The 16,428-nt window shown below is 45.7% G+C and overlaps 1 protein-coding gene across 1 annotated transcript in view; it reads left to right on the forward strand.

Annotated features, from left to right (window-relative positions):
* The first annotated feature begins 2,138 nt into the window (after window positions 1-2,138).
* Window positions 2,139-16,428, forward strand: part of PIP4P1 (phosphatidylinositol-4,5-bisphosphate 4-phosphatase 1) — a 35,395-nt gene continuing 21,105 nt past the window's right edge. Inside the window, exons 1-2 of the mRNA XM_070944402.1 lie at window positions 2,139-2,342; window positions 3,127-3,329. Coding sequence (XP_070800503.1) covers window positions 2,198-2,342; window positions 3,127-3,329 — 348 coding nt within the window. The 5' untranslated portion in view covers window positions 2,139-2,197. The remainder of the gene's footprint in view (window positions 2,343-3,126; window positions 3,330-16,428) is intronic.

Genomic DNA, 16,428 nt, shown 5'->3' on the forward strand with positions numbered 1-16,428 from the left:
CAAATGGCCAAGGTCCATGAAAACTTACCCACAGACTCAATGGGTCTGCTGCTAGCAAGGGAGGCTTACCTGGGCCTGGTCCATTGGTTAGGTTAGCTTGGAGTCCCATCTGGGTCGCCAATTGTTGGAAGAAACATCCTTCTAGGTTCTGCTCCAAGTGGGGAAAACAGACACTGGAAACATGGAGACTGCTTGGAAAGATGGTTTAATGGTGGACAGGATCACATGGCTTGAGTTCCTGAACAGAAAAGGGCAGATACAGTAAATCCTCGGGTTTTTATGCTCTCTCTGGCTCTGCATTTCTTGGGGCCCCGAAAGAGTATCCTGATTGGTTGTCAGACTCCCAGGGGGTGGGGGCCTTGCTGGTTGATGGTCACATGTGCTTCCCAGGTCACATGTGGTGAGTTTCTGCTGCTATTGTGTGGAGGGCTAATCCTATCTTTGGCAATTCCTACTATGGCTCTGCCTGAAGGAGGCAGATCTTTGTTATGTAGAATAGACTGGCCCAGGCCTTAAGGGCCCATTGACAAAGGGTGGGGGGCAGGAAGGTGGGAGCTGCTTTGTCTGTAAAATATGCTTCTCATATTTCTCATCCAGGGAAATATAATATTCTGCCTTTTTCATATTTCCTAAAATATTTCACTCTTCCAGGAAAGGGGTGGGTGCTAACTTCCTACAGTTCAATAGAGAAGGTTATTCAGAGTTCATATATTTGATCTGACTTTATGTACCTGACTTGGAATGATTATTTCTTTTATTCACCTTATTTGCTATATTTACCTCATTTCTACCTCAAGAAAACAGCAGTCTCACACTTTACAATTTATAAAAGAATTACCTTTATTTATTTCCTTTAAAGGGAATAGTAATAATTGAATAGAAACTTGTTATTCTATTGTACAATATATGTTATGCTGCTACAAAAGTATTTTCCATTTAAGCATTTATTTGTTAAGCATTTATAATACATGTACCTCTGTAAAAACATATATGAAATCAATTGTATCCTTCCTGCATTAAGATCTAAATATGACTGAATTTTACAATGTAGTTAGATTATATGCTTTGTGGAACTTTTCTCCCATGTCTATGGTGCATATGCTTGGAAAAGGGGCATTATCCTGTTCTTTGGCATAGGAGAGGGGCCTGCTGAGGGTGCACGGAGACATTCCTTAAAACTGAGAGATGCTATGTAGATGTGTAATGGAGAGGTATGGAGAGGTATGGGAGGTGCTGAAGAGAAAGTAATCTGAGAAAACAAAGGGAGAGATAATGTATTCCTTTGAGGCATCTTGGATTAGCTGAAACCCCAGAGGACCTGTCCAATAAATCCAAAGGAGGAGGGAAATGGGCCATCAGAATAGGAAACTATGAAATGTAATGCTTTTAAAATTTTAGGTGTCGCTTCCTGGCTTAAACTCCTCTGTTGAGATCTGCTGGGATATACCCACCCTATTTTGTAAAATAGTTTTTATTATTCTTTTAATAAAGTCTGTTTTCATCGACCCATGCTTGTTGGTTGAATTCATTTCCAACACTTTCTCTTTAATGGAAAATTCGAACTCTGGGGCGGAATCTTCACGGGGACCGTCAATCATGGTTGAGAGGGCGGGGCGTTCTCCAGAAAAGGTGGAACGATTGGTAGGAGCAGCAATGGGGAACTTCGACCCGCCCAATGGGAGAGAAGCTGTTCCATCACGTAAGCTCCAGGGTGGCTCCTAGTGCTATGGAACAGCGGAAGAGCCAACCCAATGAGGATCCGCGGTTCATTATCACGTGAGTTAGAACCCTTTAAACGCCGGGCCACCTTGAGGGAGGGAGTAATAAGGCAATCGGGGAAAAAACGATGATTCGGGACAAACTGGGAGCCGCCTGCAAGAAGCAGCCAATAAGGAGGCGTAGAGAGAGTCACGGGACGAGGCGGGGACTGCGAAAGAACGAGCACGATTCGCGTCCAATGGAAGGAAGCGGACGACACGCCGTCACATCCTCTGTCGACCAATCAGAAACGCAGCGCCCGCTATCGCCACTGATTTCTGTTCACGTGACGGGGACCTAGGCGCTTCCTTGCAGCCGATAGGATGAGGCCGTCGTGTCGTCATGTGACGAGGGTAATCCGGGAACGAGGGGCGGGGACGTACGCGCTAGGGAAGCCGAGAGAGACGCGGGACGGTTACGGGTAGCAGCCGCAGCGGCGATGGCTGCGGATGGTGAACGCTCCCCGCTGCTGCCAGCCGAGCCTGGCGATGGGAGCGGCCTCAGCTCCGGAGGTTTAGTGGGGCCGGCGGGCCTGGGGTCGGGGCCCGCCTCGATTGCTCCGGGAAAACCCAACCCGCCACAGGGTGAGCCGCCTGTCCTCGTTTATATTCCTGAGAGGACCGCTGAGAAAGCAGAGGCGGTGGGCAGGGTCGAGGAGAGGGGGGCGATAGACGAGAGGATCCTAGAGTGGAGAGGTCGTCAACCCGGGAGGCGTGGCTCGGATCTCGAGCCCTTTTGGTACGAGGATCCCTACATTGGGGACGGGAGGGGGCGTTGCTGTCCCCTAGGCAGTAAATACATTTTTTGATATTATTAGTCTGGTTCCAGCCAAATGCTTTTCTCAAGACAGTGCTATGGGAATTATGTGATTATCAGTGATGGCATGGGGAGGGGGAACTATCTTTGTGTTTAGTTGTTTTGGCATGCAATGCCCTATAGTGGCATCCTGAGTGGAGATGTTGAAACAGTTTATGTCCAGGATGTGAGGGGTCTATAGATATTTGTAGATAAAACTCTTAATTATGGCTCACCTCCTCCCTCTCTTATACTGATGTGAATTATGAAGGTGGATTCAAAGGTTTTCTCATTCCTCCATTGTTTAGAGCAGAACAGTTTTTCCCATCCTGGTTGCTTTGGTACAGATCTCTCTCCATCAAGGCCGTCCTCTACAGGGCAGGTTGAAGATGAACAAATTTAGAGGCAGGAATCAAAGGGTGGTGGTGGTGAAGAAATTTGAGGAGAATGAAATGCAGCTGAGAGATCCGGAAGAAGGATCGAGGGGGCGGCCTGTAAACTTAACAGCAGCACCATAGAACAGTAGTTGAGTGCTCCCTTTTCACCATGATTCTTTCTCTCTTCCCTTCCAAGGATTTTCCTCCTTCAGCAGTCTCAATGATGGGAGCCAAGCAGCCATACTGCCCACAGACGATCCCCCGCCGTATTCCCCTATGGCGTCACCGGAGAGTGGCAGTGCCCCTATGATCACTTGCCGAGTCTGCCAGAGCCCCATCAACGTGGAGGGAAAGATGCATCAGCACGTGGTGAAATGTAGCGTTTGCAATGAGGCCACGGTGAGCACTGTCAGAGAGACATGTGGGAGGCACAGTGGAAAGATGTAAAGGCAAGAGGCAGCTGGGTGGAATATAAAATATAGAATATCTGCCTGCCATAGAAGACCTGTATATTGCGCAGGTCAGGAGGAGGGCTGAGAAGAAATTTGCAGATCCCTCCCATCCTGGACATAAACTGTTTCAATTCCTTCCCTTGGGATGGCACTATAGGGTATTGTATGCCAAGACAACTAGTCACAGGGACAGTTTCTTCCTTTGTGCCATCACTCTGCTGAACACCTCATTCTGGCAAAATACAGTGACTAAGGGTGGTAGGGGGTTTGGCTAATGTGTATGTACATCAATCCATAGAATGTGGTTCCAGTATTTATCCCCTATATCCGTGATGGTGAACCTATGGCACACGTGCCAGACATGGCACGCAGAGCCCTTTCTGTGGGCATGTGCGCAGTCGCCCCAGCCCAGCTCCAATTGTGTTTCTCTGTCGCGTTTCCCTCAATTTCAACTTCTTGCGAAAGAAAAAGATCTTGCAAAGTTGGAATTGATTGAGTGAACTTTTTCACTTGCATGCTTCACAATGGGGGAGACGGGATCCTGTCCACCTCCTGAAGTCCATTACTACGCGGAGCCACAATGCGACCCTGCATTGGCTCGGCAAAAAAAAGCAGTTTCTTTTCCTGCAGAGCTGCCTGTGTTGGGATGCCCCGCCTCCCCGCTGGCCAGCTGAGCTGCTTCAAGCACTTAGCTTGGTCCCCTATTAGCTCCACCCCACCCTCCGCCTCAACAAGTGGTGCGCAAAAGTTTGTCCGGGCTCCTCGAGAGATGGAGTTTTCAGGGGGCCGATCTAGCACCCGGGCTAGTTTCAGCGCAAATGTTTATTCTCGGCTTTGAGATTCCTAGCTGCAATGGGCAGCAAAGCTAGGTTTGTCCCCCTGCGCTGATCCGGCAGACAAAACGGGAAAAGGGGCGGAGAGAAACAGTCCCGTTGCTAAGGTACGCGCGGGTTGGAGGGGGCAGAAATTCCAACTTCAGCCTTCTGGTGCGACGTGAGGCTTTGGGCGAAGGCTAGAAGGAAGCACCGCTGGCTCGCTGATGTTCTCCCTCCCCAGTCTAGCTTGACGCAGGTGGCAGCACAGCTCGCATTGCCCTTTCGGAGCCCTCTGTCAGTGAAGCTGGGCACCAGTTAGGGCTGTCTTTTTGCCTAGCTTTGTCTGACTGTCGGGGGAAAACGGACGGGGGCCTGGGGAGGAAGCCTGCGTCAAGCTAGACTGGGAAAGCTGGCTGCGAGAGGAAGAGAAGCCGGGTGAGCCGGAGCCAGACGCTTCCCGAGTCCCTGAGTCCCAGAAGCAGCAACCTCACACACTCCCCTCTCTGCTAGCCCCCTTCTTCGCATGGGATCCCCCAGCAGCGGTACAGAGAGGGAGAAGGGGGCAGTGGCGGCTGCTAGCATTGAGGGGAGAGTGCCACACAGAAACGGCAGCACACAGGAATGCCGCCCCCTCCTCCCTCTCCGTTCCCGCTGCTGGGGGATCCCGTGCGAAGAACACGGGAAGCGTCTGGGTCTGGCTCACGCGGCTTCTCTTCCTCTCGCAGCCAGCTTTCCCAGTCTAGCTTGACGCAGGCTTCCTCCCCAGGCCCCCATCTGTTTCCCCACCCCACCCCCGACAGTCAGACAAAGCTAGGCAAAAAACCAGCCCTCACCGGTGCCCATCTTCACTGACAGCAGGCTTTGAAAGGGCAATGTGAGCTGCGCTGCCGCCTGCGTCAAGCTAGACTGGGGAGGAAGAACATGAGCAAGCACCGAGGAGACCGCGGAGGAGGGAAGCCAGGCAAAAGGGTGAGCAAGGGGCGTCCGCAGCATGCTGGGCCTGGCAGACTTTCTAAGCCTGCCTAAAGCAGGGAGGGAGAGAGAGATCCAATCTAACCTCTGTGTGTGTGTGAGAGAGAGAGAGATCCAATCTCGGAGATTTATATCAGGGCTGTGCTCTCTCTTTCTCTCTCACACACAAACAGGTTTGGATCTTTCTTTCCTCCCGCCCCCCCACCTGGCCCCACCCACCAGAGACCTCTGGATTCCCTCCCCAACCCTGCCTGTCTCATACAGGCGCCACCCACATGAGTGACAGAGTTGGCCATGCCCACTCAGTCACATGACCACCACCCCTGGCCGCACCCGCTAGGTCATTGGGAAGAATCTGTTGTTAAATTGTAGTAATGGTAGTAAAAACCTTATTATTCAGGTTAAATTGCACTTTGCAATAAATAAGTGGGTTTTGGGTTGTAGTTTGGGCACTCGGTCCCTAAAAGGTTTGCCATCACTGCCCTATATTGTTTCTTACTTTCCCCTTTTATCAGTTGTACGCTTTAGTATTGTTATATTCTACTGTTTTGCAAGTACATGGAGTGCTTCTGCACCTGAGACAAATGCTTTGTGTGTCTAACCACACTTGGCCAAATAAAGCACAAGTACATGTAAAGGAGAATGAGCTGACCCGTGAACCAGATAGAAAGTCGGAGACAAGCAGTGCTTGTTGGGGTCACTTCCCCTGCTTGGTTACCTTCAGCTCAATTCCACAACAGCAAAACTCTGGCCTCCTGCCAGATGCTACGGTCATACAATAAAAGTCAAAGAGAAAGGCTTGCATATATTTTCCTATAGTTGTCCAGATGTTACAAATATGTAGGTTTTTTTTTAACATAGGATGATTCCCTAAAAAAAAACCCCTGGATTGTAAAAGAGTAAGCCACAATTGCAAATCTGCTGACATGGTTTGCCGATGGAATACTTGTGTTAGCTTTCAGGCAGAGTCTTTAGTCCCTTGAGAGCTGTTGACATGTAGCATAGTCAATACTGAGCTAGCTAGAGCTAGCTAGATCTGTGGCCTGAGTGCACAAGGCCATTCCATAAAAGGATTTTTTAAAATTTTCTGCGTTCGTTTCCTCCTAAAAGGATTATTGGTGTTCACCTTTAGCTGGGATTATTTATTGTAGTGTACTGTTTTATTGGGTTGATTTTGTTGTGGTGAAGGTATAGTTCATCTGAACTCACTTGAACTACAGTACCCTCATATGAAAGGTTTTATGGTGCCTTTCTTTACATTAGAAGTTCAATTGGAAGAGGGTTTTTTTAAAAAAAACTTTGAAATTTGGCCTGTACATTATCTCAGTGAACAATGTGTAGGTTCTTGTTTATTTTGACTGAGAAAACAATTGGGCCTTTTTTTTTTCTTTGCCTTAATTCCTCCCACCTGGCATTATTAAAAGTTGAATTCTTTCAGTGAAATTGACAGACAGGAAATTCGAAATGAATGTAATACATTTTTGCACACTGCACAATTAATTTATGCCCCTGGATGGAATGTGCTTGTTACTCATTTAAATAGTTTATCCATGAGGAGAGGTTTTTTTGAGGAAGAAGTGCTGGGTAGAGCCAACAATAGGAAGCTGATTACAGGTAGTCCTTGATTTATGACCATGATCGGAACTGGAATCTGTCACTAAGTGAGGCGGTGGTTATGCAAGTCATGCCCAATTTTACAACCTTTGTTACTGTGGTCATTAAGTGAATTACCATGGTTAAGTGAATCACTTAGTTGTTGAGTGAATCCAGCTTTCCCCATTGATTTTGCTTATAAGAAGCCAGCTGGGAAGGTCACAAATGGCTATTATATGACCTTGGGATGCTGCATCTATTATAAATACATGCTAGTTGCCAAGTGTCTGAATTTTGATCATGTGAGTTCTGGGATGTTTCAGTGGTCATAAATGCAAGAACCGATCGTAAGTCACTTTGTTTCAGCACCACCGTAACTTGGAACAATCTCTAAACAGATCATAAATCAAGGACCGCTTGTGCAAGCTTAGGAACTAAAAACATCTGCTTGTCAAATTCCTGGACTATTGGATTGGACAAACTTCGGGGAGCTTTTTATTTCTTACAGGTAAAGAAGGATCTGGACACCTCCCCGCTATCCATGAAGTTGTTAAGGCAGGGGTGTCAAACTCGTCTTCATTGAGGGCCACATCAGGGTTGTGTTTGACCTCTGAGGGCCTGGGTGTGTGTGTGGCTGGGGGTGGGCGTGGTCATGGTCGGCGTTTGACACAGGCTCAAAATGAATTTTTTCCCTTCTCTCTTTCCACAGTTCTTTACTATAACCATTTTCCTATCTCTTCTACCAGTTATTACTGGTAACATTTATTACTGGTAAACATTTATTACTTATTCTTCATACTCCACTAAACTTTTTATTTCTAAATTTATACCCTTATAAGGTATAAACCTCTAAATAGAAACTATCCTTGGCTCCATTTATTGAGAAAGGTATAATTTTATTAGAAATCAAGAAATCAATGGCCAGAACCGAGAATCGCATCACCAAAATCCCTAGCTTCAAGTTTTCCCTCCCTTAGTTGCCTCCCATTGCTCCCCCCCCCATCCAATCAAATTGAAGCAAGATTTCAGAACAGTCACTTCAGGCTTACGTTGGTATGCAGCTGCGTTCTTCTCCCAGCCATTTGACCTTGAAGCAGCATCTCAGGGAGATAACAGCAGTTAAAACTTTCACTTTCCCCCTTCAAGCAGCCTTCCTCCCATCCACCCTCCCCAGAGTTCATGGCAGACTGTCATGGTAGCAAAGCATACAAGCAAGCAAGCGTAAGGTGGCAGCTGACACCTTCCCTCCTCTCTCACCTTGTAGGTCCCACTTGGGGAGTTGCTAAAACTACCCTGCCTTAACGGTTGCTATCAAGATATATAGACAAAGTAGAACACTTCAGGCACAAAATATTCTGTGGAAGAAAAGGCTTCCTCTAAAACTGGGAACTTGTCCTAGAACTCAATTCCTGTTTGGGTTTCTTTCTGTTACTGGTTTCTCAGTCTTCTGAAAATATAAATCTAAAAATTAGCATTGCTAGACTGCAACAGCTTCAGTTCCTGCAGCTGCAGATAGCATAAAACTGAAAGGCTAAATAGTTGCTCAGGTCTCCTCAATAATTTAAAATCCAATTCAATAGTTTGAGTTGTTTGAGAGACTATTATCCTGAATTTCACTCTGATGTTTTCCCTTTCACCTCCCATATAAGCTTGTTTGGAAGCCTTTTTATCTCAGCTTCTCAGAGTAAGGCATCATGGACAGACAGACAAGCTTAAAAACAATGAATTTCTTTTGGACTTCAAGATACAACTTTTAAAAAAAAAGTTTTTTATTTTTTATAAAAATGTCAAATCAATGCGTGAACAGTGTGGCACCTGGGCACCATACATTCCAGTACAAACAAAACTGATCAGATTAAACATTATTATTGCATTTAATCAACTTATGAAATTCCCATAACAATACACATCTATATTAGGTTACAGTCTATCATTATTCAACTATTCCACCTATTTCTCATTACTTTCATTTTATCAAATAAAAATGTAATACATTAATATTCCCTTTATTTCTGTCACTTATTCTTGCTTTTAATCATATCACCCTATGTTTAAAAAGCTTTTTCTTTCTTTCTTTCTTTCCTGTCTAACTTCTAATCGTGTCCCCTGCCTACAAAAAGAGAAAAAAAGAAAAAAAAAATAGAGATACGACTTTTTTTTTGCTAGGTGTTCAGTGTTCAGTTTTCAATTGGGCCTTATCTTTGTCCCACCCCCACCCCGAGTTACCTTTGGCATAAGGAACTGCTTGGTTAAGCAATAGCAATAGCACTTAGACTTATATACCACTTCATAGTGCTTTCCAGCCCTCTCTAAGTAGTTTACAGAGTCAGCATATTGCCCCCAGCAATCTGGGTCCTCATTTTACCGACCTTGGAAGGATGGAAGGCTGAATCAGCCTTGAGCCTGGTGAGATTCGATCTGCCAAACTGCTGGCAGCCGGTGATCAGCAGAAGTAGCCTGCAGTACTGCACTCTAACCACTGCGCCACCGCGGCTCATTAAGATTGCAATGAAAATCAAACACATTTGAGAATGCCCTACCCTTTCCACGTTCCTTGTCTTTCTTCCCTTCTGCTGCTTTTATGTATTATATTCAAAGCCCTCTGACTGAAAAAAATACTATTTTGGTGTAAAATAGGTGTCTTCTGAATGCCGCATTTTTGTTACCCTTTCTCCTGAAATGTACACTTTATCCAAGGTTAGGCTGATCTAGCCCAGCTTTCCTTATTCAGATTAGCAGTAGCTCAGCTTCTTTTTTTTAAAAAAAAGTTTATTCTTTTTAAACAAACAAACATACAAGCAGTACATCCTTAATCATTCAGTGTTTCATCTGAGTACATATTTTGTCTTCTACTCCCTCCATCATTTTCATATTATATTTCTATCATACCTTTATATTTTCATTTAGATTGTTACATCATTCTTCCCAAATTCCTTATATTTATATTAATTCATCAATTATCTAGATTTTTATGTATATCTCTTCTCTAACCATTGATATAATTGCCCCATACTTTAAAATATTCCGATTCTTCCTTTTCTTTAATTACCAATGTTAATTTATTCATTTCTGCACATTCCAATATTTTCTTAATTACTTCTCCCTCTAGAGGGATTTTCTCTGCTTTCCAATTTTCCGCAAATACAATTCTCGCTGCAGTTACAATATGTATAATCAAATAAATTGTCGAGACCCACACCGGCTCAACACACCGGGGTTACGAACGCAGGCCATGGGAGCTCCCGACGCTACGCAAGGACCTTGCAAGAGCTTGGGGGGGGGGGACCAGTTGGGTGGGGGGGTTGAACACAACGGTGGTGGGGGTGACAGAAGGAGATGGCATAGGCGGTCGAGCACTTTGCGGCCGGGAGAGGCACATACGAACCGGGATTGCGCCACCGAGACGCCACAGAGAACGACGGCGTCATGAGCCACGTGGCTGGTTGGAACCCCAGAAGCATCGCCGATCGGTCAACAGGCCGATGCAGGTTATTTGAGACGCGCTGGGAGGCAGTGGCTCCCAGCGCCAACTTCATTGTAATCCTATACACTCGGCAATGACTACGCTCAACCTGGCGGAGAATAAACCATCTTTCTCATCCACCCCAGCATTTGTCTTGTGATTGAGGCATGGCGAGTTCAGAGTGTCCAGGCTTGGTGAGCACGCTGAGATAAATATTCTCTTTACTATATTTCTCTGGCAAGATACCCAATAGGAACAGTTCAGGTTTCAGATCAATACGTCGTTGTATCATTTCCGAGATGACGGGGGCAGGTCTTAGTCCTATTGTGTGGGATGAGTTTGATCCTGTGACTCCTGAGGAAGTGGACAAGGCTGTAGGAGCGATGAGTTCCTCCACTTGTTTGTTGGACCTGTGCCCCTCCTGGCTGGTTTTGGCCAGCAGGGAGGTGACACGGGGCTGGCTCCAGGCTTTAGTTAACGCATCCTTGAGGGAAGGGGCCTTCCCGCAACCATTAAAGGAGGCAGTTGTAAGGCCCCTCCTCAAGAGGCCTTCCCTGGATCCAGCAGAATTAAAGAACTTTCGTCCAGTCTCCAACCTACCCTTTGTGGGAAAGGTTGTAGAGAAAGTGGTGGCACTTCAGCTCCTGCGGTCATTGGAGGAAACGGATTATCTAGACCCTTTTCAGTCTGGCTTCAGGCCTGGCTAAAGCATGGAAACTGCTTTGGTCACGCTGATGGATGATCTCTGGCAAGCCCGAGATGGGGGTCATTCCTCCATCTTGGTGTTACTTGACCTCTCAGCGGCTTTCAATACCATTGACCATGGTATCCTTCTGGGATGACTAAGGGAGATGGGAGTGGGAGGCACCGTGTTACGGTGGTTCTCCTATCTCTCTGGTCGATCACAGTCGGTGTTGGTAGGAGGACAGAGGTCGACCCCTAGGCCCCTCGTTTGCGGGGTGCCTCAGGGCTCGGTCCTCTCTCCCCTCCTATTTAACATCTACATGAAGCCGCTGGGTGAGATCATCTGACGATACGGGGTGAGGTATCAGCAATACGCTGATGATACCCAGCTGTATATCTCTACCCCACGTCAATTCAGTGATGCGGTGGATGTGATGTGCCGGTGCCTGGAGGCTGTGAGGGTCTGGATGGGAGTCAACAGGCTCAGACTTAACCCAGACAAGACCGAGTGGCTGTGGGTATTGCCTCCTAAAGACTATGTTGATTGTCCATCCTTGGTTCTGGGGGGGGGAGAAATTGTCCCCCTCAGAATGGGCTCGCAATTTGGGTATCCTCCTAGACTCACAGCTAAGATTAGAGCAACATCTGACAGCTGTGGCTAGGGGGACCTTTGCACAGGTTCGCCTGGTGCACCAATTGGGACCCTACTTGGATCGGAAGGCTCTCCTCACTGTCACTCATGCCCTTGTCACCTCACGGTTAGATTATTGCAACGCGCTCTACATGGGACTACCCTTGAAAAGTGTTTGGAGACTACAGTTGGTCCAGAACGCAGCCGCGTGAGCTGTCGTGGGTGCACCTAGGTACACCCACATTACACCAATTCTCCGCGAGCTGCACTGGCTCCCTATTGGTCTCCGGTCACAATTCAAGGTGTTGGTGATTACCTTTAAAGCCCTACATGGCTCAGGGCCAGGGTATCTTCGAGACCACCTTCTACCGCATAACTCCCAATGACCGGTAAGATCCCACAGAGTTGGTCTCCTCCGGGTCCCATCAGCTAAACAATGCCGGCTGGAGGGCCCGCGGGGGAGGGCCTTCTCTGTGGCTGCCCCAGCTCTCTGGAACCAGTTACCTCCTGAGGTCCGGACTATCCCCACCCTATTGGCCTTCCGAAAAGCGGTGAAGACCTAGATTTTCCGGCAGGCCTGGGGCCGTTGATCTCGCTCTTGCGATCCGGCGAGATCCGGCCATGAATGGTGTGAATGAGTTTTAATGTTTTTAATTTTTAAATGTTTTTTTATAATGATTTTAAATGCATTGTGAGCCGCCCTGAGTCTTCGGAGAGGGGCAGCATACAAATTGAATTAATAAATAATAAATGAATTAATAAATTTCCTCTAGCCATGTTTGAATTTCAATCCAATAGTTCCTCTCTTCTGGACACGTCCACCACATATGATAATACAATCCTGATATCTGATGGCATTTCCAGCATTTAGCTGATTTATCTTTAAACATTTTTGCCAATTTTTCAGGTGCCATGTGCCATCTATAAAACATTTTGTATTGATTTTCTTTATATGCTGTGGACATGGTTAATTTATAATTTCTTTCCCATATTTGCTGCCATTTGTCTAACTCAATTGTATATCCAAAATTCTTAGCCCATGCTATCATTGTTTCTTTTACCTGTTCTTCTTCTAGCTTAATTCTTAATAAGTAATTATATAGTTTTTAAATATTTTTTTCATCTGTTCCTGTATCTCATCCAGCTCTGTCATTTCCAAGTAAAAACCATATAGTTTAGCATCTTTTTCATATCTTGTTTGTATTTGTAATTGTTTATACCAATCCATTTCAATCCCTTGTTCTTCTATTTCTTGTTTCTTTTTCAATTCCCTCTTATCTGTTAGTATATCTTTATATCTAAGAATAGTCCCCATATTAATAATATCTGGATGTATTAACACTTCCATTGTAGATAACCATATTGGTATTTTTAAGTAATATTTATCTCTAACATTCTCCCATACTAATAATAATACATTTCTTACATAGTGTCTTTGAAAATAACTGTGCATCTTATTTTTGCCATACCATAAAAAAGCATGCCATCCCAATTGTAAATCATGTCCTTCCAAAGTCAATAGTCTTGTATTTCTTAATTCAATCCATTCTTTCATCCACGTCAATGCCGCTGCCTGATAGTATAGTTCCCAATTAGGTAGTCCAAATCCTCCTCGAAGTCTCACATCTTGTAACATCTTTATGTTAATTCTCACTTTTCCCCCTTGCCATATGAGTTTCATTACTATTTTATTTAATTGTTCAAAATATTTCTTTTCCACTTTTATCAGTATTGTTTGAAATAAAAATAAAAGTCTCGGTAATCTAACCATTTTTCCGCTCTTATCGCATCTGCAGAGAACCGCCCAGCCGCCCTGTTTAGGGTGACCCACTCCCTTCTTCGGGGGGGAGTGCGGGAAGATCCCTTGCAGGGTTGTGCTGAGGATTTTGTACAATTCCTGCACGATAAAGTCGCTCGGATTCGGGATGGCTTGGACTCCGATTGGATGAGTCCACGGGAGGAGACCAGGGCAGGTCTTGAGAATGTTATCTGGGAGGAGTTTGATCCTGTGGCTCCCGAGGATGTGGACAGGGTTCTGGGTAAGATTAGTGCCGCCACGTGTTTATTGGACCCGTGTCCCTCCTGGTTGGTACTGGCCTCCCGGGAGGTTACACGAGGCTGGCTCCAGGGGATTATAACTGCTTCTTTGAGCGAGGGTGCCTTTCCTGCCGCCTTGAAAGAGGCGGTAGTGAGGCCCCTCCTCAAGAAGCCTTCCCTGGACCCGGCTGAATTAGCCAACTATCGTCCGGTCTCCAACCTTCGTTTTGTGGTGAAGGTTGTTGAGAGCGTGGTGGCACGACAGCTTCCCCGACACCTGGATGAAGCTATCTATCTGGACCCGTGCCAGTCGGGCTTCAGGCAGGGGCACAGCACAGAAACGGCATTGGTCGCGTTGGTGGATGATCTCTAGAGGGCTCGGGACAGGGGTTGTTCCTCTGTCCTAGTCCTATTAGACCTCTCAGCGGCTTTTGATACCATCGACCATGGTATCATGCTGCGGCGGTTGAGGGGGTTGGGAATGGGCACCGTTCTGCGGTGGTTCTCCTCCTTCCTCTCCGACCGCTCGCAGTTTGTGTTGGCAGGGGGACAGAGGTCGACCTCGAGGCATCTCGCATGGGGAGTGCCGCAAGGGTCGGTCCTCTCACCCCTCCTGTTCAACATTTATGTGAAGCCGCTGGGTGAGATCATCCGTGGTTTTGGGGTGAAGTGTCACCTGTACGCTGATGATACTCAGCTGTACATCTCCACCCCAGACCACCCCAACGATGCCCTTGATGTGATGTCTCGCTGCCTGGAGGCCGTGCGGGTCTGGATGGGGAGGAACAGGCTCAGACTCAACCCTTCCAAGACCGAGTGGTTGTGGCTTCCGGCGTCCCGATATAGTCAGCAGGTGCCATCGCTGACTATTGGGGGTGAATCTTTGCCCCCCACAGAGAGGGCTCACAATCTGGGTGTCCTCCTGGACGCACGGCTGTCTTTAGAAGAACATATGACGGCCGTGGCCAGGGGGGCCTTTTATCAGGTCCGCCTGATTCACCAGTTGCAGCCCTTTCTGGATCGGGACACCCTGCGCACGGTCACTCACGCCCTTGTTACCTCCCGGTTGGACTACTGCAATGCTCTCTACATGGGGCTCCCCTTGAAGAGCACTCGGAGGCTCCAACTGGTCCAGAATGCGGCCGCGCGGGTGGTTATGGGTGCAACCCGTTGCGCCCACGTGACACTCCTCCTGCGCGAGCTGCACTGGCTCCCAGTGGTCTTCCGGGTGCGATTCAAGGTGTTGGTTACCACCTTTAAAGCGCTCCATGGCATTGGACCCGGGTACCTTCGAGACCGTCTTCTGCCACCAATAGCCTCCCACCGACCAGTCCGCTCCCACAGAGAGGGTCTCCTCAGGGTGCCATCGGCCAAGTCATGTCGGCTGGTGACACCCAGGGGGAGGGCCTTCTCTGTGGGAGCCCCAGCCCTGTGGAATGAACTGCCCCCGGAAATTCGTAAGATTTCTGACCTCCGGATATTTCGCTGCGCACTCAAGACCCTATTGTTCCGCCAGGCTGGGTTAGCAACATAATTTTAAATTGGATGTTTTAAATTTTTGGGGTTTTAAATTATGCCAAATTTATTTAATATTTTTAAATTATTTTAAATTGATGTTTATTCTGTTTTTAATTAGGCTGTACACCGCCCTGAGTCCTTCGGGAGAAGGGCGGTATAGAAATAAAATTATTATTATTATTATTAATATATTCATCTTAATTATCGCAGTCCTTCCCATTAGTGATAACTGTAGATTTTTCCATTTCTCCAAGTCTTTCTCAATTTGATTTTTCAGTTTATAATAATTAGCCTCTTTAATTGTTACGCATCTTGAAGTTAATTGGATTCCTAAATATTTTACTTTTTTCGCAATCTGAATGTCTAGTTTCTCCATTAAGTCTCTCTTCTGTTTTTCTGTAATATTTTTCACCAATATTTTTGTCTTTTCTTTATTTATTTTCAGTCCTGCCACATCTCCATATTCTTCTATTTGATCTATTAATTTGGGTTCTGTTATTTGAGGTTCCTCCAAGATAAATACTAAGTCATCTGCGAAGGCTTGTAGTTTATATTCTTTTTTTATTTTCAATCCCTTTATTTTTTCATTTTGTCTTACATTTCTATTTAATACTTCTAATGTCAATACAAATAATAATGGCGATAAAGGGCATCCTTGTCTTGTTCCTTTCATTATATTAAACTTTTCTGTCATATCTCCGTTCATTGTTACCTTTGCTGACTGTTTGTTATAAATTGTTTTTATCATATTTATAAATCTCCCCCCAAAGTCCATAATTTGTAATTGTTTTATCATAAATTGCCAATTCACATTGTCAAACGCCTTTTGCGCATCCAAGAATATCATTGCTATTTGCTTATCTGAATGCACTTCGTAATATTCCAGAGTATTCAAAATTGTTCTCATATTAGCTCTAATCTGTCTTTTAGGTAAAAAACCATTTTGATCCATGTGTATAAATTTGTTTAACAACTTTTTTAGTCTATTCGCCATTATTGATGTAAATATCTTATAGTCAGCGTTCAACAGTGAAATCGGTCTATAATTTTTAATTTGTTGTAAATCTCTCTCTTCGTTAGGTATAAGAGTAATATATGCCTCCATCCATGACTTTGGTATCTTTGCATTTACTAAAAGTTCATTAAATACTTCCAACATTACATTGCTTAGTACATCTTGCAGTATCTTATATAGTTCTGCTGGTAATCCATCCGGGCCCGGTGTTTTCCCATTCTTTTGTTTTTTTGATTGCTTCTGTTAATTCCATCATCGTTATTCTTTCTTCTAGTACTTTTTTTATAATTTTCAGGTATTTTAGGTAAGTCGGATTTT

The sequence above is a fragment of the Pituophis catenifer genome, unplaced genomic scaffold (assembly GCF_029215685.1).
Source record: "Pituophis catenifer annectens isolate HBS135680 unplaced genomic scaffold, rPitCat1.0.hap2 SCAF_5, whole genome shotgun sequence".
Classification (NCBI taxonomy): domain Eukaryota; kingdom Metazoa; phylum Chordata; class Lepidosauria; order Squamata; family Colubridae; genus Pituophis; species Pituophis catenifer.